The following is a 24,953-nucleotide window of genomic DNA, read 5'->3' on the forward strand; positions in this document are numbered from 1 at the left end:
TGTGTTCATCATGCTAACAGACCGAGCACGTCCTGACGTCCTCCTCGAAATAAGTTCAAGATTCAGTCGAGTCGTAGTTTCAGGGCACGCTCATATCTGTGAGATGAAGCAGCTGCGGTGAAGTCTGAGAGACACGGTTTCATGTTTCCAGCCAAACAGATATGATTTATTATCTCCTCGTTAATATCATTTAATATCTAACCATTTGTGCATGACGTATTATTTAACAAACAATAAGACAACCCACAGTTATAGATAGATCACGTGATCGAGGATGTAAACGATGGGTTATGTGTCATTTAAAAAGATGAAATATCAGCAAAAGTAAAGAAATGCAACCAGACGTTAAGTTCTTGCTGTCATAAAATCATAAATGCAATACAATACAATTTTTTCTTTAAAGCGTTAAAGACATATTTGGTGCACCAGTGTGACTTAAAGTGAAAGCACTTTGGGAGGATATTGGTATTCTGGTGACACTTGCTCCTTTATAATTATGTTTATAAATATTTATATCCATGTTTATTAAAAAGTATTGTCTTAATTAATTGCACTAGCGATTTTATAGTATTGATTTATTTTAAAATGCATGCATTTATATTTAATTGCCAGGGTGGGTAAATTAAACCAAATTAAAACCAAATCATATTTTTACAGTACGTAACACACACACACACACAAGAAATACAAATTAAAATACGTTATTGTTTAAAAGTGCATAACTGCATGTTAGTAGAGATGTGAAATACTCTCGAAGTGTAATGTGTCTGGAGTAGATCATCTTTAGCTGTGATTCCTGCGGCGCAGGGTGTGTATGTTGGTAATGTGTGTGTTGTCCCGCAGCCGTGTTGGACAGCGGCGGCTCAGATTTCGAGGACGGAGAGGAAGTGTTTGATGCCATCGGCGACGTTCTGCAGGAGGTCGGTGACAAGAATGAAGATGACATCCGGAAAATCTGCTTCCAGATGTTCAACACACTCCAGCTGTAAGAGAGCCGACACAGATCTGTTCAGGATGTTCGTGTTCTGTCTGAAAATGTTGCATAGACACAGAGAGGATGATGAAGAGCGTCTGATGATGATGTTTATTTGCATGAGCCGTCTGTATTGTTTTAGCGTCCCGTTTGCCAAAGGAATTATGCAAATCAAACATCCTGCAGATTTTGGACAGCTTGCATGAGGCATGTAATAATGTATGGCAGGCCACATATACATAAACACAAACAGAAATGAACCTTCATCCACTCCAAATAACAGGTTTTAAATAATTGTAACATTTATTATTTTTAAAATGACTGTAATTGCAGCACCCTTTTTATTAACATTGAACTAATTGTAAATATGTTAATAATATGTGTGCATTAACTGACAGGGGTTTTTATTATTATTATTATTATTATTATTTTTATGTGATCTATGGTATCAGTAGAGCATATTCAAATTTGTTTTTTGTACTTTTCAGATGACTTATTACGTCTCAGCAAGCTATAGTTTTAGTTAACATTTCATTTTCTGTTGTTCTTATATTTTAGTTGAAGTTTAGAAGTTATAGTTAGGAAAGCAGTTTATGAACAGAACTTTAGATGACAAAGTTTAGATGTGTATCTGAAGTGAGCAGGACCTTTGAGGAAAGAGGCCATGTCTGCGTTGACCCACGAATCACAGTCAGGAGAAACAGTGCATGAGAAGCACTTTAAAGGTTCCCCATACTGCACATATTCTGTTACCGGATCGGTTTTTAGTGGTCAAACTCTAGAGCACGTCATTACAACAACAACTGTGCTGCCATCTAGTGAAAAACATCAGGTCAACATCATGTTATGACAGGAATGTGTTCTAGATTTTATGCTCACTTTGAATGCTTGTTTAGGTAACTTTTCTCAACGTTTAGTTAAAAAAAAATAAAAAATAATAATAACTAAATATATTTTGTATTAATGCTTCTAGTCCTATACTCCCATTCAGTTCAGTTTCTCTGTCTGTGTAAGAGCTTTTGTGCTCCGGATGGCACATAAGAACTTCATATATAACCCGAATCCTGATTCATGTGTTGTTCTCAGGACTAAATGTGACTCTGGTCAGCAGCAGGTGCTGCTGGAGGCTCCAGTGCAGTTATCACAAGTGTCTGCTGACGCCGGTGAGACAACGCTTAATGTATTCATTTTATTTTATTATGCTTCATTTTAGGCTTTTATTGATGACGCACAACAGCTAGATGGCATAAATCATACTAGTAATGGATTCAGGTTTTGGCAGAAATACACAAGCATTTCTCTAGCCATCTGAATGAAACTTCAGTGTAAATGTCTGATGATCATCTATGTATGGAAGCTCGTTTCCGCCACTGAATAAAAAAAAAAAAGTTATTGTCACTTTTTATCTCACATTTCTGACTTTTTTTTCTCTCAGAATTGTGAGAGATACAGTTATGATTCTGAGAACATGCTTTTTTTTCCCCTTAAAATTGGATTTTATCATTCGTAATTGCGAGGTTATATCTCACAATTCCGAGAAAAAAACGCCAGAATTGCTAGTTTTTATCTGCCAATTCTGACTTTTTTTTTTTCTTTCGCAGTTGCGACTTTATATCTCTCAATTTTGACTATAACTCGCAATTGCAAATTTATATCTAACAATTCTGAGAGAAAAAAAAGTCAGAATTGTGAATTTTTATCTTGCAATTTTGACTTTATTTTTGGCAATTCTGACTTTTTTTTTTCACTCGCAATTTCGACTTTATATCTTCCAATTCTGAAAGAAAACAGTCTGAATTACGAGTTTGTATCGTGCAATTCTGAGAAAAAAAGTCAGATTTGTGAGATAAAATCTTGCAATCAATTTTCTCTCAGAATTGTGAGATATAAATTTGACAATAGTTAGATTGCAAGTTTTTATCTCACAAATCTGACTTTTTTTCTCAGAATTGCACGATACAAACTTTTTCTGGCAATTATGATTTTTTTTTTCTCTCGCAATTGCAACTTTCTATCTCTTAATTTTGACTAACTCACACTTGCGAATTTATATCTAACAATTCTGAGAGAAAAAAGTCACAATAACCTTTTTTTTTATTATTCAGTGACAGAGATGGGCTTCCATACCCATGCATAGAAAATGTTAAAGTTTGTAGTGCAGTTGAAAATAGCTCCCTGTTCTTCAGTGTCTCAGATGTTTCTGCTCTTTCAGCATCAACTGCTAACGATGTCCATGGTATCTGGATGCTGAAGAGGAATCCGAATACAGTAAGATCTTCCTATCTTCCTCCACAGCGTCCAGTACCTCTATCTTCATTAACCTCTTCTGTTTTTGTTAGACTGTGGATGCCAAGAAACTAGAGAAAGCTGAAGCCAAACTGAAAGCCAAGCATGAGCGCAGAAACGAGAAAGACTCGCAGAAGTCCTCATCGTCTCCACTGTGAGTACTGCTGGAGGAACTACGAGCCGGTTTTCAAATGGACCTGAGGTCTTCATATGAGAATGATGGAATGCAATCAGCCGTCCACTGCTGGTTTTGATTTGGTTGAGATCAGTGGATGTCTGATGCGTGATATCTCTGTGTCTGATGTTGTTCTGAAGTTCTGGAGGAGGCCTCAGCCAGTCAGGCGAGCAGTAAGAAAGAAAATCGTGTCGACTCATCTGGGAAGAATCGAAGTTACGACATCCGCATCGAGAATTTTGACGTGTCTTTCGGGGAGAGGTGAGAAATCACTGACGATCATCAGAAACACTGGCTACTAAACTAAACGACACACAAATGATTCAAAGATACCGTTCTTCTGAAAATATTTGGGGTCTGAATGAGTTGTATTAGAAACATCCATACAAAACTGACTTCAGAAATGTAAAAAATGCTGATTTTTCAGACAACGTGAAACCTGAAGTACACACAACTTGCTTTGTTTTGAGACACATGGCAGTAAAAGTAATGAGAGCCTAACATTAAGTGATTTAGTAACTGATTCAGTGAGTTCATTCATCAGACTGATTCATAACACTAACTAGGCTTTTTAAAATTCGCTTAATTAGCAGTGCTGGTTTATCTCAACACATTCAATCAGACCGCAAACTCACCATAAACGTAACAATATGATTTGTTAACACAGTGAATCAGGAAACGATTGACCCAATAATTTCTCATTCAGTGAGACGCGTTTGAAGTCACTGATTAATGCTTTCTATCATAATGGAGTTTTATATCAATGCAGTATAAATAAAGTTGCTTCATTGCTTGCCAAACATAAGCATCATGCAATTAGACTAATTAATGAATGAATATTGGTTTTGCTGATTTTTTTTCTTTCACAAGAACATATGTGTCCCTGGAGCACAAAAGCAGTCTTAAGTCTCTGGGGTATATTTGTAGCAATAGACAACAATACATTGTATGGGTCAGAATTATCGATTTTTCTTTTATGCCAAAAATCATTAGGATATTAAGTAAAGATCATGTTCCATGAAGATATTTTGTACATTTCCTACCGTAAATATATCAAAACTTAATTTTTGATTAGTAATATGCATTGCTAAGAACTTCATTTGAACAACTTTAAAGATGATTTTCTCAATATTTTGATTTTTTTTTTTTTTTTGCATTCTCAGATTCTAGATTTTCAAACAGTTGCATCTCAGACAAATATTGTCAGATCCTAACAAACCATACATCAGCTTTCAGATGATGTATAAATCTCAATTTTGAAAAATGTACACTTAAGACTGGTTTTGTGCTCCAGTCATCTTGTGACTTCATTGCTTTAATAACTGTATTACCAGATGAGCATTTTAAACCAGAAGTGTATTCGGAGCATGTTTCTGTTGGTTCACAGATGTCTGCTGCAGGGTGCAGAGCTGTCTCTGGCCAGCGGCAGGCGCTACGGTCTCATCGGGCGTAACGGGCTCGGTAAGACCACCCTGTTGAAGATGTTGGCGAGCCGCAGCTTGCGCGTCCCTTTGCACATCTCCATTCTGCACGTGGAGCAGGAGGTGGCCGGAGACGACACCGTGGCTCTGCAGAGCGTTCTAGAGAGCGACACGGTTCGAGAGGAGCTGCTGAAGGAGGAGCGCACACTCAACGCACACATCGCCAATGGAACGTACGTCAGGCACTAACCCGTCATGTGGAGGATGTTTGGCTGTTTTTAAGCTTCTTTAAAGCAGTAGTTCACACAGAAATGAACATTTGCTGGAAATGTGCTCACCCTCAGACCATCCGAGATGTTGATGAGTTTGATTCTTCATCAGGTTTGTTTGGATGTATGTTTGATTGAGTGTGTGTGTAATCGATGATGTTCTGTGGTTGGTGGGTGCCGTCAGAATGAGAGTCCAAACAGCTGATAAAAACATCACAATAATCCACAAGTAAACTCAGTTAACATCCGGAGAAGACAAAAACTGAAACACATCCAGCATTAAGACATTTTTTAACTTTAAACCATCATTTCTGGCCAAAATATGAGTCCATAATCCATAATAACACTTCCTCCAGTGAAAGAAAGTGCATCTCCTGTTGTCTCTCACATCAAAATCCAGACACATATTTGTTTAGAGCTGTTTAAACGGTGCTTGATCTGTGCAGATTTCTCTCCTGATTCACACCAGAACACTTTTTTTTTTTTTTTTTTTTTTTTTTTCACTTGAGAAAGTGATATGCACTCATATGAGCTCATATATTTAGATTCGATGGATTCATTTCTTACAAGCACACAGCTTTTGTCTTCTCCAGATGTTAACTGATGGACTGGAGTTTACTTGTGGATTATTGTGATGTTTTTATCAGCTGTCTGGACTCTCATTCTGACGGCACCCATTCACTGCAGTGCATTCCAAGTGATGGAATGACACATTTCTCAAGCAAATTATGTATTTTTTTTTTATATATATATAAACAGATTGTTCACTTAACAGGTGCACCATTTTGGTATTTAAACAGCAAACAGTTGTTAATTTTAATCACGCGATCATTTCATCATCAGCCGATTGGAGCTTACGGAACAGAGCTCATGCAAAGAAACACAAATGAACAAGATTAAAAGAACAAACATCTTGCAGTTGCATGTGATTAATGTATTTGTACTTTCAGCTGAAACATTTGCAGTTGTCATTGCATCTACTCCTGTCTCTGTCTTTAATCTTTCAGGGCGGATGGATTAGAAAGTGTTCGTCTTTCTGAAATTTATGCTAAACTGGAAGAAATCGAAGCGGATAAAGCGCCTGCCAGGTGAGCAGAAAATGATTTGTGTGTATTATCAAATAAATTAGAACTACTATGTATTTTTCAGACTTTTTACACAGCTTTCTTCAATGGTTTCATATTGTTATTTAGTGTTTGAAGTTGTAAGCATAGTCAAGCAGTCTAATGAAAAGATCATACAATATTTATTTATAATTTTCTCCCACTCTTTCAGAGCGTCTGTGATTCTGGCTGGTTTAGGCTTTTCAGCCATAATGCAACAGCAAACAACCAAGTGAGTGTGTAGCCATGCAGTAATGGTAACTTGCTTATAAGTCTCTCTTCCTCGTCTCTTCGGGGAATAGAAACCATTATAGATTAATACTGGTCGATTTCTATATTTCTGCAGTGGTTATTGATGTGTGTGTTTATTGTAGGGAGTTCTCTGGAGGCTGGAGGATGAGGTTAGCTTTAGCAAGAGCCCTGTTTGCACGGTAAGTTTATTATAAAGAATTTAAAAAAAATAGGCATTATAATGTTGATAAATAATAATTGTGCAGTTTTATTGCAAATAATATTTTTATACTATTATCATATATATATATATATATATAAATAATATTTTTATACTATTATCATATATATATATATATATATTATTATTATTATTATTATTTTATATATATAGATATATATATATATATATATATATATATATATATATATATATATTATATATATATATATTTTTTTTTTTTTTTTTTTTTTTTTTTTTATATATATATTTATATTTAAGGTAGTTTGCTTATTTTTTTAAATAATCATTTAAGATTTGTTTCTATTTTGTGATCTGTTTCAGGCCTGATCTGCTGTTACTTGATGGTGAGGAGAATGTACTCTCAGTAAAGTGGGAATGTTGCTACTCAGACTTAAATATTGATAGAGTTACATCACTGCTTTTTTATTCATCACTTCTATTCAGAGCCCACAAACATGTTGGACGTAAGAGCCATTCTGTGGCTGGAAAACTATTTACAAGTAAGTGTTTTTAATGGCTGAAGCAATGGCATTCACCCGTTATATAAGAACAACATCATCTAATCTGGTGAGACCGTAGTTTCTGCAGAACGTTTTGGAGTAATTTGACTTTTCTTTCTGTAGACGTGGCAGTCCACCATCCTGGTGGTGTCTCACGATCGTAACTTCTTGAATGCCGTGGTGACGGACATCATTCACCTGCACTCGCAGCGGCTGGAGAGTTACCGCGGCGATTACGAGAACTTCATCAAGACGAAAGAAGACCGACTGAAGAACCAGCAAAGAGAATATGAAGCTCAGTTACAGTACAGAGAACATATACAGGTACCAGAGCACGTCAGCCATCCTCTCTGCAGAACTGATGGAGAACGTGTTCCTTTACTAGACAATATGTGTCCCTGCAGCACAGAAGCAGTCTGAAGTCTCTGGGGTATATTTGTAGCAATAGACAACAATACATTGTATGGGTCAAAATTATCCATTTTTCTTTTATGCCAAAAATCATTAGGATATTAAGTAAAGATCATGTTCCATGAAGATATTTTGTGCATTTCCTATCATAAATATATCCAAATATAATATTTGATTGGTAATATGCATTGCTAATAACTTTATTTGGACAACTTTAATATTTAGATTTTTTTTTGCACCCTCAGATTCCAGATTTTCAAATAGTTGTATCTCAGCCGAATATTGTCTGATCCTTACAAACCATGCATCAATGGAAACCATATCTATTCAGATTTCAGATGACGTATACATCTCAATTTAAAAAAGAATAGACCCTTATGCCTGGTTTTGTGGTCCGGGGTCACACGTGTCTGAAGGAGGAGAAAGCAGATATGTTACATTTGTGTGAAATTGCAGTTGTGTCACCCAAGTCCTTAAAATTATTACTATTCATATTTTTTTATTATTGTCCTCCTGTCGTTATAAAGCTATATGAATTAATTTCTACACAAATAGAGGCTGCATCTAGGGCTGCACTATTAATTGAAAATAAACCAATATCACAATTTGGTTTGGTGCTTTTCTGAAATTGCAAAAGCTGTGATTCAGTGAAATAAATGCATGTGCTGTGTGTCTCAGAGTCATTTTGAAGCGCGGCACTGCCGGTGTTTCAGCGTCTCAGAGCATTAAATGATCCACAAACTCCTCTCTGCATCTGCTCTGAGTGTGTTTGGAAACATGCACAAACCACTTTCTTAAACTTAAACAGAAATTTACAAAAGCTTTAGAGGCTTCCTGTGGCCTTCTGTCAAAATTAAAAATGGATGGTTTACAGTAAATGTAAGAAAATTATTTTACTTTTTTTTTTTTTTTTTTTTTTTTTTTTTTTTTTTTACTTTTTTAACTTTTTTTTTTTTTTTTTTTTTTTTTTTACTTTTTTAAACAGTTATTATAAAGTGTTACCAGTTATTTTTATATTAAAAAAATTTAGTAGTAGTAGTAATAATAATAATTAAGAATTATATTTTATTGTTTTTTTAATTTTTTAATGTATATAGTGAACGGTTTTATTCAGAGGTTTTATTTTAATTTTTATTTTTTTATGATTTTTTTAAATATATGTATTTTATATATTTTTTTGTCTAGTGTAGGTCTAAAATGTCTTTTATAACTTTTTGTTAATTGTATATCTTGTATTATTTGTTTTTTGTTAGTTTTTGTTATTTGTTTGTTTTGGGCATGGCATTAAAAATTGAATAAATAAATAAATAAAATAGAACATCACATAATTGACCAGATGTTGCAGCCCTTCAAATGCAAAGCAAAGGAAACCTGATTTTTTTTTTTTTCTCCCTAATCTTGCAGCCCTTGCTGCAACAAAACATTCAAAAGAAAGAAAGTTGCAGGACTCTAAATAATTTCTGAATGCATTGTACATGTCTGCTTGTATCAATGATAGTGTGAGCATTAGTTGATCAGTGTGGGTTTTTATTGACTGATGCTGATTAACCAATACTGAAAAAGCACTTACTTACACAATATTTTCTCAATATACAAAAAAAATGTAAATTGCATTCATGTTATTCATTGGAAACCGTCCAGTTGAATCTTCTGTTAATGTTGTGTCTCTCAGGTGTTCATTGACCGGTTCAGATATAACGCCAACAGAGCCGCTCAAGTGCAGAGCAAACTCAAGCTGCTGGAGAAGCTGTAAGTGTGACGTCACTAACACACGTTCATTACTGATCAAACACACACTCGCTGCAGACTCACCGTCTCTCTCTCTCTCTCTCTCTGTGTGTGTGTGTGTCTCTCACAGGCCTGAACTCAAGCCCTTAGTCAAGGAGTCTGAAGCCGTCTTACGGTCAGTTTTGCTCCGTCTTCCCGTGTGTTTGTGTAACTCCTCTCAGAAGTGAAAGAGAGTTCTGTTCTGGTCTCCCCACAGTTTTCCGGATAACTTTGAGAAGCTGTCTCCTCCGATCCTGCAGCTGGATGAGGTGGAGTTCGGCTACAATCCTGACCAGCGGATCTTCAACGGCCTCAGCGTCTCGGCTGATCTGGAGTCTCGCATTTGCATCGTATGTATTTGCAATGGGACATCTAACATTTGCTGTATCATATGTGATATGTCAGGTTTTTATGGCTCATACAGACTGATATAATGAGAATATGGAGCAAAAACACCTTAATTTTATTCAGAGACTCAAACTGAGCAAAAATATGAGTTTGCTGCAGATGCAGTAGAGAACAGTAGAGCAGATGCTGACATAAAATGATCTAAATATCAGTCGGCGCTCTGTATCTCCAGTAATCTGTTTTAGTAAGATGAGATTGAAATCCTCAAAAGATCCTGATGATCAGATTTGAGACTCTAAAACAGGATTGATGAAGAATCAAGTAAAGCTGAGCTGCTTCAGTCCAGAAAGTGTTCAACTGCAGTTATTCTGACGTTTACTTAATCAAAATCAGTCAAGATTTGACCACAAAAGCACACTTGAAGCACCAGTTAAAAAAAGTACACTTCCATAATGTACCTAAAGTGCTTTATTTTCATGCACTAGTTTTGTACTTGATATACTGATAATGATTCTTTAGCACTTCTTAAGATAAACTTAAGATCATCTTAGTGTACTCAACTGTGCTACTTTTGGACACCGTGAATATGAACCAAAATCTGCTTTTAAAATACTATTTCTGTATTAAAAAAAAAAAATTATTTAGTCACCACTTGTAGTACACTTGAGTGCACTAGTGTATGAAAGATGGTTCAAGTGTACTACAAGTGGTGGTGACTAAATTTTTTTTTTTTTTTTTTTAAATACAGAAATAGTATGTTAAAAGTGCATTTTGGTTCATATTCATGAAAATAAAGCACTTTAGAGACACCATGCATCATATGGTACAGTAGGGGTTTTTGTCTTGTCCTGGTCCTGGGTTTGTCTTGTTTTGTTTTAGAGAGCACTCATTGGTTGGCTGTGTGTGTCCGGCTGTAGGTGGGTGAGAATGGAGCTGGTAAATCCACCGTACTGAAGCTGCTGATGGGAGAGCTGACGCCTATCAACGGTACCAGATACGCTCACAGGTGAACCTCACTCTGACGCTGAAGACACCGGACGCTCTCTGTCTGTCTGTCTCTTACTCCTGTCTTTGTCTTTTCAAACAGAAACTTGAAGATCGGTTATTTCAGTCAGCATCACGTGGATCAGCTGGATCTGAATGTCTGCTCAATAGAACTGCTGCTCAAAAGATTCCCTGGTACTGCCTCAAATTAGCCCTTTACATCCTCATCAGAAATCATCAGGGTTACATCGCTGACCCCTACAGAGACCCTTCTGATAACTCAAGTCCTGTTCATTAATGAAGATATTAATCATTCACAGCCACACACTGAGACGCTCTCTCTGATGCTGACCGGTTATTCTAGGTCTATGTTGCTCATGCCACATCATCTGTGAAAATTAGAATCGGACGCTTAATGTCTCTAACCTTATTTTGGATGGAGAAAAAAATAATAATAATAACTAATACAGTGTCATTCAACTCACCCTACAATACTTGCTCTTGAACATTCAGTTTCTCTAATATAACACATTAGGGAAGTTAAATGCACGGCTGTTTTATGTTCTAACGCATAGTATTTTTAAAATGTATTTATAATAAATCATATGCTTTCTGTTTGTCTAATATTAAGGAAGTCATAGATGCTGACATGGCAATTTAAATGAATTGCTACCTCTGCTAATCTGAAGATGATTTATCTGAACACTGTGCTGTTTTCATGCGTCAGGTCACACAGAGGAGGAGTACCGTCATCAGCTGGGAGGGTATGGCATCACGGGGGAGCTGGCCACGCGGCCCGTGGCGAGTCTGTCAGGAGGACAGAAGAGTCGTGTGGCTTTCGCTCAGATGACCATGCCCTGGTAAAACACACACCAACACACTCTCACGGGCCCATGCTTCTGCTCCTGCTGCATCTAACTAGTTCTCTTGTAGTATCGTTGGATCATAGTATCATGCAACTATATATTTTTTTCTTTTCTGTATGTTTTAGTTTCAGTTAACTGTAATACTCCTGGCTCTAACCCTCATTTACACCCAGATTTTCACAGACTGAGCTTCTGAATGACACTCATTTGCACCTTCCAAACCTCTTTTATACATTCTGACCTCGTTTTGACAGATGTCAACAAATCTGACTTTCATTTATAGCCCCAACTTCTACATTCTGGACGAGCCGACGAATCATCTGGACATGGAGACGATCGAAGCCTTGGGAAAAGCCCTCAACAAGTTCAGAGTAAGAGCAGAATCTGCTCATGTCGACGTGTTTGTTCAGTCTGTGGTGGAAAAAGGTTGCATTAGCAATTAAAGAAAAAACATGCTCGGGTTAAAGTGTCTGAATGATTTATCACATTTTGTGGTAGTCCACTATATGTGACCCTGGAGCACAAAATCAGTCTTAAGTCGCTGGGGTATATTTTTAGCAATAGCCAAAAAAACATTGTACGGGTCAAAATTATCGATTTTTCTTTTGTGCCAAAAATCATTATGATGTTAAGATCATGTTCCATGAAGATATTTTGTACATTTCCTACCGTAAATATATCAAAACTTAATTTTTGATTAGTAATATGCATTAAGAATTCATTTTTTGTAATTTTAATATTGTTTTTTCATTATTTCTTTTTTTTTTTTTGCCCCCTCAGATTCCAGATTTTCTAATAGTTGTATCTCAGCCAAATATTGTCCTCCTAACAAACCATACATCAATGGAGAGATTATTTATTCAGTGTTCAGATGATGCATAAATCTAAATTTCGAAAAATTGACACAAAAGACTGGTTTTGTGGTCCAGGGTCACATATGAAGAATTTTTGGGTATAATACCTCAGTTTACTTTATTGTGCTATCCTCACTTACATAAATGAACTATAATGTCTTGCCTACACTAGTAAAATGATATCTGGCTTCTGAATAGTGTTTGGTTTGACTGTAACTGGTAAATTGGTTCTCTGTCAGGGCGGTGTGGTTCTGGTGTCCCACGACGAGCGCCTGATCCGGATGGTTTGTAAGGAGCTCTGGGTTTGCGAGGCGGGGCGAGTTCACCGCGTGGAAGGAGGCTTTGACGAGTACAAGGATATCCTGCAGGAACAGTTTCGTCGGGAGGGATACTTGTGATGGAGACACAATCCGATGAGAGCGTCTGTAGTCCCATTCAACTTCAAGCTCCCTAAATCATGCGGCTCAGACGCGTCCTGCGGGCTCAAGGCCGGACGCTCCCCGAACTGTTGTGTAGATGACATGTATTAAAGATGATGTAAGAAAAGCGAAGCAGACATATGCACTAACAGATGTTATACTCCACACCGCTTTTAAAAGATCACCAACAAACGGTAATAAAAAGAAAAACTGTCCAACGTTTTTAATTTTGTGTCTGGTCACTATTATTAATGTTTTTATCAGTGCTGTGAAAATGAGTGTGTTAATCTGCATTAATGCATTCATTTTTCCAGTGTAACGCAGGGGCAGGGTTTGTCGCCCCACTCACTCTTCTTGACAAGAATTGCATTTATTTAGACGCGGAATGTCTTTATGACCACATTAACCCTTTAGGTGCCACCCCCCATTTTTGAACATACAGTAGATGTGAAAGTGCACTATCAGAACTTAAATTTGAACAGAACGCGTTGGATAATTTTTCTATCACAAAAAATAGCCACCAAATATGGCCCAGCAAATATGAGAATACTTCTATCACAAAATAGCCAGCAAATATGGAATCTTAAGATTTTCCGAAGAAATGTATTTTGTCAAGATTGTAAAAAGTTTGGATTCTAAAAGACCGTAGTGAGTTGTGCGCCAAAAGATTGTGAAGTATAATTTCTATGTTAACGCAATGTCCGGTTTCATATTAAAGCGCTAATGAAACTATGTGCATGTGTGTCAGATCCACGTCACGTTTTAGCAGTGGGAGCTCTTAAAGTAATAGCAGCCACATAACCTAATAACCCAGCTGCTGTGATGTCTGTTAATCAAAGAGCAAAAGAAAAAAGAGGAACTGAACTGCACGATCATAAGATTGAAGAACAATAGCAAGCTCCGCAAGACCAGGGGAAATTGTCTATGAAAATAAATGACAAAACGGACTAATTAAATGACATAAAAACATCAAGAAAATAAAGCAACACATGCAACGTTGTTCTCTAGAACCGAGTCTGGGTTTAACTGGTCAAGTTTTGACCCAGTGAACTGAACTGGATTGTTTCATCTTCAGAGCTCATCTCAGAGTTGTTGTCATAGCAACAGCTCTGTAAGCACAAACCTGCTTGAGAGGTGACTTACTTCACATAATCAGGATTAAATCATGGCTTTATAAGCGGAGCTGATGCTGGAAGTCTGTCCCAGTCACTGCACCACTCTGATGACAACTGGAGGGATAATAATTCAGTATTATAATCATTGTGATTAGTTTATTATAAAACTATTTTGTAGCATAAAATACAGTAGCTAATTTTTTTTGCCTCAAAAATGTGTTTTGATCTGAAATTCAGTACAATAAGTCCAGACCATGCATTAAAATGATAGTTCACCCATTTTTCTCACCCCATGATTGACAAAACACATGGGGGAAAACATCTATGTATGCTGATATACTATTGTATCAGCATCTGTCTTTTCCAAATGATTGCATTCAATATGGCCAGACCAATGGGGAGTCCTTTGCTTTTTATGTTACAGATTGATTCATCAGTGATGATTTATGAACCCAAAGTGGTGTGATCCAAATTGTGGTCACCCAGGCACTACAGAGCTTTACTGTCATGCCTCTTCATAGTCTTGTAATGTTCCTAAAATAAGGTTTTTTTAAATGCAAAATGTGATTTCTCAAAAGGGTAAGATAGGACCAGGCATGCTTTCAAAAGATTAATACATGCAGTATAATTTACATTTAAACACAACAAAATCTGTTTTCAGACAGCCTTTTATTGAGCAACAATAAAAAGTGTTATGTGGAAAATATAGTGTTTACATTGTGCTTTTTTCAGGGCTCAGCTGTTTAATGGACATATACAGAACAAAGCCAATTTCTCTAAATGTTCCTGTTATGATTTCCCTCTTTAAGATGTTTAGCATACCTGCTGATGTCAAACCACAGATATTTGATGCATAAATGCAACGGAGTACCATCTTTTGTCAAACACAAGCAGATTTTGTGCGACCTTCCAAAGCCCCCTTTAGCAAAACTTTTCAAAAATTCAGACTATTTTAAGAATATTTGCACACCATACATGAAGACTTGTTTTTCTTTTAAATGAGCATTTTAAGCATTTTGAGGCTCCTATGTTTAGATTCAGTTAATTCACTTTAATGGCAAAGAAAAGTTCATTAGTCAGTTACTGAATGCCTTATTTTTAGAAAAATTATATTTTCGTAGGAGCCTGGTTTAAATAAATTAAGTAGATGGATTTACAGGTTTTTGCATATGAACTCTTCATATTTTCAGCATATTTGTTTTCAGGATATTTATGTTTCATCCAGGCACATTTGACTGGATGTGAATCATTCTTTCTTTTAATGTAGACTCCTGTTCTATATCTAGTTGTATGAAAATAATCCATATTGATTATTTAAAAGGTTACAGATGTTTTCAACAAATTCTTGTGATGTTACACACATCATCTCACATATCTATTGTCATATTTAAACATGTCTTATATAAATTAATACTACACTTGAATGGGCTAAAAGATAAAGCTCGGGTTAGATCTTGTGCTCTTACTGTATGTCATGATGACTTTAACTGTGTCACCATATTCAGGGCGTGATTTTTATTATATTATGTTTTATATTGATTGAGTTTCATTTGCTGAGGGGCAGGACACTCTGTTCCTCCAGATGTATGGTTTGGTTTGAGTTTATTTTATGTAGGTGTGGTTTGTTTCTGTCCCAGTAGCCGCCGGTGTAGAGCCAGTCTGGGGCTCCGGTGTAAGGGTTCGGCCCCTGATGAAACCACCTGCATGTGAACATGAGTTTGACATCAAAGTTAAGATCAATGCAATCATGTCTGCAATCCATCCTCAAAATAAACGTGCATGCAGACAAGCCAATAAATGCTGATAAAGACCCAAATCATCATCACAGTGTTTAATTGTAACGTGTGATGTTATTGTAACAAATGCTATGGAATCTCCACATGTCTAAAACTAATGAAATTGCATTACTTTACCGACATAACTGAATTTAAAACTAGGTCTTCTTATACAGTCATTTCAGAATAAAGAAGACCCCTGGGTTATGTATTTTTACCCATCAGTATATGTTTTGTTGTTGGGTGTTTTTTAACTCTTAACAAACCTTATTTTCCATTCCTCGTCTGATTTGGAGCGATTTTTCCGAGCTGTTCGTTGTTTTTCCTCCAGTCTGTTCTTCTCTGCACTGGCTGCATCTGGAAACAGTTTGTTTTTAGGTTAATTTATATTTAGTTAGTTTGTTTGTATTGTTTGTTATATTTAAGCAGTCTTCTATTATGTTGTTATATATAAACGGGAACATAAACTGATGATTTTTCGCACATTCCTCGAGGGCAGATTGTTGATGTGTTTAATATCTAGTTAGCACTGCAAAATTGTGGCTTGAGACAAGTGTTATTTATATACTACTGCAGTTTTTATTAAGGTTTATGTACAGTGTATATATATTTTTAGCATTTTGGTAGACAATGGTGCTAGCAAAGCCAAGAGAATGCACAAATTTTCATTTTATTAGTTTTAGCTTTTTTAAATGATTTAATTACTATTTGTTTTTTTTGTGTTGTTGTTGTTTGTTTGTTTTTCTCAGTTTTAGTTTATTTATTTCCAGTGAGTATTTAAAAAAAAAAAAATCTAATATTCATACTTTATTTTATTTCCATCTTATTTAAATTAACACACACACAAATGTTTAAATACCTTTATGCAAATGTTCAAAATGTAGCTTAAACACTAGAGTAATGCATGAGCTGAAAATAACATATAGCATTGAATTTGTTGTGAAGACTGTAAATGAATCTGCAGTGTAACTACAGTGGTGGTGAGTGGTTGAATGAATGTATTTCATCATAAGTCAATAAGAAGTTGATGTACCTATGTCTCCATTCTCCAGGGCTCTGATATCAGGCCTCAGACGACAGTCTGTCTGTGGAAGGACTCGCTCCATCTCTGCATTCAGCTCATTCAACTGCAGAGCGAATGATGTGAAAGCATAGTACTGACAAAGAAAGAAAGAAAGAAAGAAAGAAAGAAAGAAAGAAAGAAAGAAAGAAAGAAAGAAAGAAAGTAACTGAGTGACAATATGTCACAAAACGGGCATATTTATTTTTATACATATTAGTTTGACTAAGAGGGGTGGGTAAACTTGATTCTTATTCAGAAAATTCATTGTGGTTCAGATCCCATTTCAGTAGGAAGTTACATTATAACCAATGGTCACTTAAAAAGTACTGGTGCTCATCTCAAGCCCAAATGGTAATTATATGATGTTTGGTAATGGATCACATCACAGTAACAAGAGTGTGTGTTGATAAATGATGGCATATTCTGCATACTTTTCCGGAGTTGTCTGGTCGCGGTGATATCCTCCAGATCAGTGCACTTCCTGGAATCACCTGCACTGTCTCTGCTTCTGGAGGAGGCATTTCATCCGGATCCTCATCCGCACTGTTACTCTGCAAAAGACCCAAATTCTGCATGTCAGCAACATTTGTACAGCACATTACATTAGACATTGATTAATGTTAATAAATGCAACAAATAAGATGTAAAAATCAAATGCATTCAGTATGATCGTGATCATTATCAGGCACCTGTGTGCTTCCCTTCCTGTCCTTCTCAGAGCGCTTTGTGTCAGATTTTCTGTAAGCATCAAATGTCGCTGGATCCACAGAATACAAGCACTCCGTCCACTTGCCATACAGAGCACAGATCTTTTTTTTACTGGACAGACATAAAGAAAATGTGAAATTATTTTTGATTTTATAGGGAATTTGAACAGAATCATTGTTTTACGGCTGATCACTGAGTCGGCCAGCGATTCGTAGAACGAGCCACACAACATCAACTCTGCAATGGATATTAAAATCCAAAATATAGTAAAAACACTATTAATCAGCACAGTAAAAAGATCGGCAGTTTAAGCACAAAACACAAGATAATTCTCTTTTCAATATAAATAATACTCTATTGTATAAATCTAAGACAATGTAAACTAATCTAACACATAAAGACATGCACTCATGCACTACCCCCCAAAGCTCATTAGAGCAATTTTTAACACCACTTATTAGTGTACAAATATAACACAATACAGAAATAAAACCTTTTTTATTATTATTATCATTAACATTAATGAATGACTGTCATACTTCTTTAAATTATAATTTGTCTTTCCTGGTGAATATGGCAAATTGTAAATGATATCTCCTTTACAGTTTAATATCACTAACAATGATTACAATATACAGTAATGTGAAATATATAACGTTCCATTTTACAATAGTTGTTTTCTATGAAAATATATAGGGAAAATTATTTATTTCTGTGATATCTCCAGTCTTCGGTGTCACATGATCTTCAGAAATCATTCTAATATGATGATTTGCTGCTCGAGATACATTTTTGATTATTATTAATGTTGATTTTTTTTTTCTTTGTGGAAAATATGATACATTACCATTCAGTCTATAAGATTTAAATTATTATTATTATTATTAATAATTTTTATTATAATAGTTTTTTTTTTATTGATTTTTGTGTTAGTTTTTTTTTACTTAATAGAAATTAATTATATAGATAAAAAAAAAATGCTGTTCTTTTACTTTGTATTCAACAAATAATCCTGAGAAAGTTAAAGTATCAGTTTCCACAAAAATATTAAGAAGCAAAAACAGTTTTTAGTATTGATAATAATAAGAACCATTATTAATAATTGATCACAAATAATAATTGAAAATAATTTCTGAAGGATCATTTGACACTGAAAACTGGAGTAATGATGCTGAAAATTGACTTATTTGATTATTTAACTTAGATTAGTTAAATTTAATAATTTAAATATTAAAATTATTTAAATTGAATTTCCTTTAACAGAAAAATATACCTTTACTAATTACGGGGCTTGAAAGTGAAAGTCTCCTTTAACAGAAAAATATACCTTTGTTATTTATTGGGTTTTATTTTTTGTTTTTTTTTTTTTTGATTTTTTTTATGCATTTTCTGAGACACGTGAAATTTCAAAAGAAATGTAACAATTTACAAACATTCACTGTTATCTACTATGTCAGCTGAAAACGGCTATGTTAATCTTTCTATGTAAGCCTATATTGTGGCAAATAATGTAAATGGCATTAAAATCTGAGAAAATGGTGCAGTGAACACAGACAAGCAAAGTGATACAAAAAGTAAATGTTATACTTTAGACATTCTATTAACTATTAGTAACTTTGCAACTACATGTCAACTAACTCTCATTAGAGTAATAGTAGAGCATTAGGTTAGGTTTGGGTTAGTAAAATAAGTTGACATGTACTTGCAAAGTTAATGTTCTAGGTTCTCTGGGGATATCTGTCATTTCAGCAGTGTTTACATACCTTTTATCAAGAATGTATCCTTCCACTTTATGCAACTCTTTTCCAAAGATGCCACATGGTTTGAAAGTCAAACAACATCTTTCCCCAGTTCTGTTAAAAAGCACAGTGAAATCATTTGTGGACCCTCTATGTCTTCCATATTAGTTGTTATTTTCAAACCGTAATAAAGCAACAATGATCTAATTTACATACGTCAAATTAGTGGCCAATACTTGCTCTTACTTATGATTAATAATTTCAACATTTCCATATTGCTCAATCCACAGTTGTCCCATGATAATGTTATGAACACAGCAGGTCGGGTTGGTCCAGGTGTAGGCTTCATTGTGGCTGAAAAACAACAAATTAACAATACATAAGTCAATCGTGTAGCTGAATTTACATGTAAGAAATCTTCTTGACTTCTCGTAGAGTATGTGGAATAAACGCATGCTCCTCATGTTTACTCACAGAGGAAGCTCTAAGGTGATGATTCCACGAGGTTCGGCCTCCACACTCTTTCCCCAGAATTTCAATTTTGGATAAATGGAGCCATGAAACATGAAGTCGCTCTTTATGCCCTCGACGTGAAAGGCACTGACCGGCGGATGATGACTGACCTGCTCAGAGACCCATCTGAACCCCAGATCCTCTCTGATGACACACAAACACTGACAGTTCATATGAAACATTTATGTTTTGTTTGATAATTGATGATCTGATGTTGTGAAATGATGTCCTGAGCAGCTCGTAGGTTTCTCCGAGCAGTGGGTTGAAGGGTTTTCCTGTTCTCTCCCACTGTGAGGCCACAGCTGACACAGCAAAAGCTGCCACACACTAAAAACCAAAGAAGCATGGTATTACCAACAGATTACAGTTTTTACAATCACTAAAATATGTTTCTTAATACTTAGGTCCCTTTTTCATTTTTAATAATATTGTCAATGTAATCCAAATCAGCCTTCAGCTTGGCACAGCAGTACCTTTCACATCTAAAATTAACTAAAACTACCAAAACACTTCATAAAGTCTCAAATCAACTCATTTTTCCATAACAGTAGTAAATGTTTTAGCCCAACAATCACTCAATGGCTTGTAGACTCCATGGAGTTTTTTTAGTTAAAATTTCATTGGTGTAATAGTTATTCAGTGCTAAAATGTAATTTGTGTTGTATTTAGATAAGATTACATACAATTTACGCAATGCAAATTGTGTATACTGAAGGTAATTAAATGAAAGCATATTAAATTCAGGTCTTAGCTGTAATCTATATGATTTGCACCTACCTGTTATTGTTTGACCTAAAAGACAATTTTATAAGAAATCTAATTATGCCACCTAAAATTAATCTTAACCAAAGCTTTAGTTAAGAAACTGAAGCTAATTTTTTATGGTCTTTCCCATTTAAAAACATTAAATCCACATAAAATCCAAATTCTTGTCACCATCATAATCATTTTAATGGCTTTGCAATGCAAACATCATTCTGGAATACCTTAATGGTACCATATGCATGTTAATATAGGCCAGGCTTAAATTCAACACTGTTTTACTCAGTAGGTCCCTGCTCTATTTCTCTATTCACCAAGGGTTTCTTGGCCTGATAAAAATAAAAAAAAAAAAAAATAAAAAAATATATATATATATATATATATATATATATATATATATATATATATATATATATATATTTACCTTCATTCTGTGGATGGAGTCTTGTGAAGTGCTGGCCTTCTGGATGAGGTATGTATGCTCCATGTATTCAGTCAATCTCTGAAGAAAACTCAAAGGCTCGTTACAAATCACTGGCATTGTGATTTTAGACAGTTCCTGTGAAGATTTAAAGATGAGAATAAGTGATTAACAGAGTGCTTTTACATCAGAACTCGAGTCACCTTTATTCTATAGCACTTTATAATACATATCGTTTTGTAAAAAAAGATAATCTGTTCAGTTTAATAACTGTGCACAGTTCATGCATCATAAAACAAGTTCAGTTCAAGCAGCTCTACTGAAGACAGTAGTGACATTATTCAGCTCAAGTCAGTTAAAGAATTCAGCAGCAGATCCACTTTGCAAACCACACCACTGCTTACATCATGCAAACCTAACAATGCAAACATATTTATACATATATAGGCATATTTGACTTACCATCCCAATGCATTTTTTGAGAACGCCCCACATACTGACATTTTTTCGTGAGAGCATTGCAGCAGGAAGAGCTGACCTATTCCAACATGCAGAGTGAAAAACATTTTTCTATGAGTTCAGAACTGCACAGGTAATCAGAGAACACCAAATGCAAACATGTATTCTAGCCAGTATATTTAAGCAATATTACTGTTGTTCTGCTGTTGTTCTTAATATAAGCACTTCTTAATGTTATCATGGCCATGCTGATATTCAGACGAATATTATGATAGCAGATGTGATACTGCTGATACACAACAGTTTAATAAACAATAAGTTCCCATTGAGTAACTTTACAGTAGTTCTATCGACAAAAATACACTAGAGCATGACACAGAGCAATGTTGTGATGAGGTTAAGTGTAAACCAGGCTTAAACTCTTAACCCAGTAAACCAAGAACTCCCTGGTCATTTATGTCTTGAATCACAACTTGCAGATCCATGTAAGCAACATAAGAAAGTATGTACATTAAATAGTTCGCTAGTTCAAACTATAAATGTTGCTCTTTTGGGTCCCGTTGCACTGGCTTCCTGTAGCTGTCCATATTAAATTTAAGGCTACATGATGTAGGTCAACGAATGTATGAATAAATGTAAATGTAAGAGAATAAATATAAATGTGATAGGTGAAACCAACAATGCAACACTCAATATTATGTATTATTATATATATCCTAGCAACATCACTCATTTCACCAACCTGAGCCTGATTACAGACTGAAGAACCCTGGTCTAACCAATTATAACTATTATTATTTTTGGTCATGATGTAGGACCCATCATAATATAGATACCATAGATCAGTGCTTCCCAAACCTGTCCTGGAGGACCCCCTGCCCTGCACATTTTGTATGTCTCCCTAGTCAGACACACCTAATTTAGCTCTTGCAGTCTCTACTAACAGGCTGATGAGTGGAATCAGGTGTGTTAGATAAGAGAGACATACAAAAGGTGCAGGGCAGGGGGGCCTCCAGGACAGGTTTGGGAAGCACTGCCATAGATCATGACACTCTGCTCAACAGGCTGGAGAAATGTTGGTAGATGCTAGTCTATGGAGTGCCACAAGGCTCTGTCTTGGGGCTTCTATCAAAATTATTGATAATTAGTGCACTGATAATGTGACCATAATTGTATACTTCATTTAGCTAAGTAATGAAATATGGTTTTAATCTTAACATATAAAAGTGACTTCACTGGATTAAATTAAGGTTTATGAAGGTAAATTTAAGGTTATTAAAGCCCCTTTTAAGACCAAGTAAAGAAAATCTAAGAAATAGAACAATACTAATCATCTGCAAACACTATAAACCTGCCTTTTTTATATGCAGTGTAAATTGAATACACATTTTAAAATGAGATAAGAAACCAATTCACATGAAACCAAAGGTGTACCTGTGATTTTTGACTCCATTGCACTGTGTTTTGTCACCCTGGCTACCGTCCCCTGACATGATGTCTCTGGGGTCACTGATGAAGCTGTGTCAATAGACACCAAACTGTTTACTTATCTGGCTCTAGAAAAACAGAGAAGGATATAGGAAAAACATGGTGCTTCATGAGAAAAGAAGAACATTTGATAAATGTTATAAATATAAACAAATGCTTAGAATGATATAGACAGACTGATATAGCAAGACCAGAACTATGCTTTCAAAAAGCTTTATAAGCCTAAGTAGATCATAGAGAACACTGATGCCAATGTTTTGTATGATCTAATACGATGCTTTTGGGAAATGCAGCCCAGAGCTGAGAATGTGGAAAATTAACATCAACAAATGGATTTGTAATACTGTTCAAATTAGTTCTTGTTGTGTACATTATGCATATGGAACATATGTATTTAAGCAAACTATGCACGTTTCTACCATTGTAAAGCATATGGGATTATAAGATTACGACAGTATTAGATTCTGTGGAATGATGACATCTGTCAACAGCTAATTACTGTAAGACATACACTTACACCTTTATCAGTTTAGTTTCATTTGAATTAAATGTGTAATTCCACGTTCTCATTCTCACAGCTCATCTTGAGATGGTTTATAACGTTGCAGGTTTCTCTGGTTTTTAGCACACACTGCTATTTAAAGCATGTTTACTGTAGTTCACAATGTACTGAACATCTGTCAACTGACAGAGCCGTAAAAAGGATCAGCGCATATACAACATTCTCAGAAAATGGTACAAGAGTACTTTTTCAGAAGTAAACCTTTTTGTCTTATTTAGCCCTAAATGCGCATATTAGTACCTTAAAGGTACACACTGTATTTTAAAAGGGTACCATCACAGTGACAGGTTTTGCACCTTTTTTTTCTGAGTGTAAATCTTGCCTATAATAACAACTAAATTCACCTATAATAATTGCAAGTAAATTCTACATATGAATAATTACAAATAAACAAGTAATCAAGTAACACATAGTATACACAAATAGTATTTTCTCGTTAAACATACTCTAATAATCTACAATTTACACCCCACTGTTTTTTCTCACCCCTCGATATACACTTAAATATTCATGTTTTATTGTTGGTGTAATAAATTTTAATCTAATTAGATTAGACTAGTTCATGTGTCTATCCTTAATGATGCCAGACCTGAAACATTGATATCAATAATTTAAGCAGAAATTCAAAGCATGATTAAAAAAAAAAAAAAATCCCACTGGCTCAAAAACACAGAGAAATCTGCACACTCAACACTTGATAAAAAAGATATAATGTAGCATACTATATATATATATATATATATATATATATATATATATATATATATATATATATATATATATATATATATATAGAATTTGATTGATGTTACTATACTCTATAGTGACATCATGACAAATTCTATATTGTACTTGTCACATTTACAATCACTTGACCTATCTTTACTTTCAGTGCCAGAGGACATAGTCTGATTAAATCTATTGTCCTTAGCTTCATATGATAAGTGAAAATATCAGCAGAGAAGTGCAGAAATGTGAATATACCTGCTTTAATGGCCTCTGCAGGAGTCACCTTGTTTTGCGTCCTGTCTGCTGTTCCTGTATGTGAGACTGTAGGTGCGTGAAATGGAGCACAGGAGAGGCAGTATGTGTGTGTGTGTGTGTGTGTGTGTGTGTGTGTGTGTGTGTGTGTGTGTGTGTGTGTGTGTGTGTGTGCTTGCATGTGTTTGCAGAGCTCAGCATAAAGAGGATCGGAGAGCAGCTGATCAATCTACACCTGTGCTGTGATGAAAACTCACACCAACACATACAGCTATGTGCTACCTGAACTATTAATAATAATGCAGTCCTTTTATACTTATTAGCATTTCTACATAGTTTCTGTAATAAATGTGATTTTTACCTCAATGGCTGTATTTCCACTGCACATTAACATCACAAGACTCAAATTATAATGTATAGACTGTGTGGACCCGAGCTGTCTCCTGGCCTTGTTAAGAGATGATGTCTCCTGGCCTTGTTAAGAGATGAATAAGTAAACATGTTAACTTAATATGA

At 35.3% G+C, this 24,953-nt stretch overlaps 2 protein-coding genes across 2 annotated transcripts in view; one reads left to right on the top strand and one right to left on the bottom strand.

The window, feature by feature from the left end:
- abcf3 (ATP-binding cassette, sub-family F (GCN20), member 3) overlaps nt 1–13,078 on the top strand; it is a 13,348-nt gene extending 270 nt beyond the window's left edge. Inside the window, exons 2-21 of the mRNA XM_042717706.1 lie at nt 844–985; nt 2,060–2,136; nt 3,186–3,241; nt 3,313–3,414; nt 3,574–3,695; nt 4,822–5,088; nt 6,132–6,212; nt 6,400–6,459; nt 6,602–6,658; nt 7,024–7,046; nt 7,147–7,202; nt 7,326–7,526; nt 9,286–9,362; nt 9,472–9,516; nt 9,598–9,730; nt 10,646–10,734; nt 10,816–10,907; nt 11,440–11,572; nt 11,862–11,949; nt 12,672–13,078. Coding sequence (XP_042573640.1) covers nt 844–985; nt 2,060–2,136; nt 3,186–3,241; nt 3,313–3,414; nt 3,574–3,695; nt 4,822–5,088; nt 6,132–6,212; nt 6,400–6,459; nt 6,602–6,658; nt 7,024–7,046; nt 7,147–7,202; nt 7,326–7,526; nt 9,286–9,362; nt 9,472–9,516; nt 9,598–9,730; nt 10,646–10,734; nt 10,816–10,907; nt 11,440–11,572; nt 11,862–11,949; nt 12,672–12,830 — 2,060 coding nt within the window. The 3' untranslated portion in view covers nt 12,831–13,078. The remainder of the gene's footprint in view (nt 1–843; nt 986–2,059; nt 2,137–3,185; nt 3,242–3,312; nt 3,415–3,573; nt 3,696–4,821; nt 5,089–6,131; nt 6,213–6,399; nt 6,460–6,601; nt 6,659–7,023; nt 7,047–7,146; nt 7,203–7,325; nt 7,527–9,285; nt 9,363–9,471; nt 9,517–9,597; nt 9,731–10,645; nt 10,735–10,815; nt 10,908–11,439; nt 11,573–11,861; nt 11,950–12,671) is intronic.
- Nucleotides 13,079–15,512: 2,434 nt separating this feature from the next.
- Nucleotides 15,513–24,563, bottom strand: LOC109078679 (oxysterol-binding protein-related protein 1). Its single transcript, XM_042719326.1, has 13 exons — nt 24,441–24,563; nt 22,841–22,962; nt 21,410–21,485; nt 20,951–21,085; nt 19,994–20,091; nt 19,726–19,908; nt 19,498–19,605; nt 19,276–19,365; nt 17,494–17,623; nt 17,236–17,355; nt 16,775–16,898; nt 16,008–16,098; nt 15,513–15,666 (listed from the first exon to the last, which is right to left on the bottom strand). The coding sequence occupies exons 2-13, from the start codon at nt 22,897–22,899 to the stop codon at nt 15,513–15,515; spliced, it is 1,368 nt and encodes a 455-aa protein (XP_042575260.1). The 5' UTR covers nt 22,900–22,962; nt 24,441–24,563.
- Between the last annotated feature and the right edge of the window lie 390 nt (nt 24,564–24,953).

Source organism: Cyprinus carpio, chromosome B2 (genome assembly GCF_018340385.1).
Source record: "Cyprinus carpio isolate SPL01 chromosome B2, ASM1834038v1, whole genome shotgun sequence".
Taxonomy (NCBI): domain Eukaryota; kingdom Metazoa; phylum Chordata; class Actinopteri; order Cypriniformes; family Cyprinidae; genus Cyprinus; species Cyprinus carpio.

Bases quoted from the DNA above. Each gene is read 5' to 3' on its own strand.
- LOC109078679 (XM_042719326.1), bottom strand. From the start codon at position 22,899: ATGTCAGGGGACGGTAGCCAGGGTGACAAAACACAGTGCAATGGAGTC. The intron at 21,086-21,409 runs GTAAGTCAAATA...AAATCTTCACAG, and splicing joins TCAAAAAATGCATTGGGATG to GAACTGTCTAAAATCACAAT. The intron at 17,624-19,275 runs GTATGTAAACAC...ATGTCTGTCCAG, and splicing joins GGATACATTCTTGATAAAAG to TAAAAAAAAGATCTGTGCTC.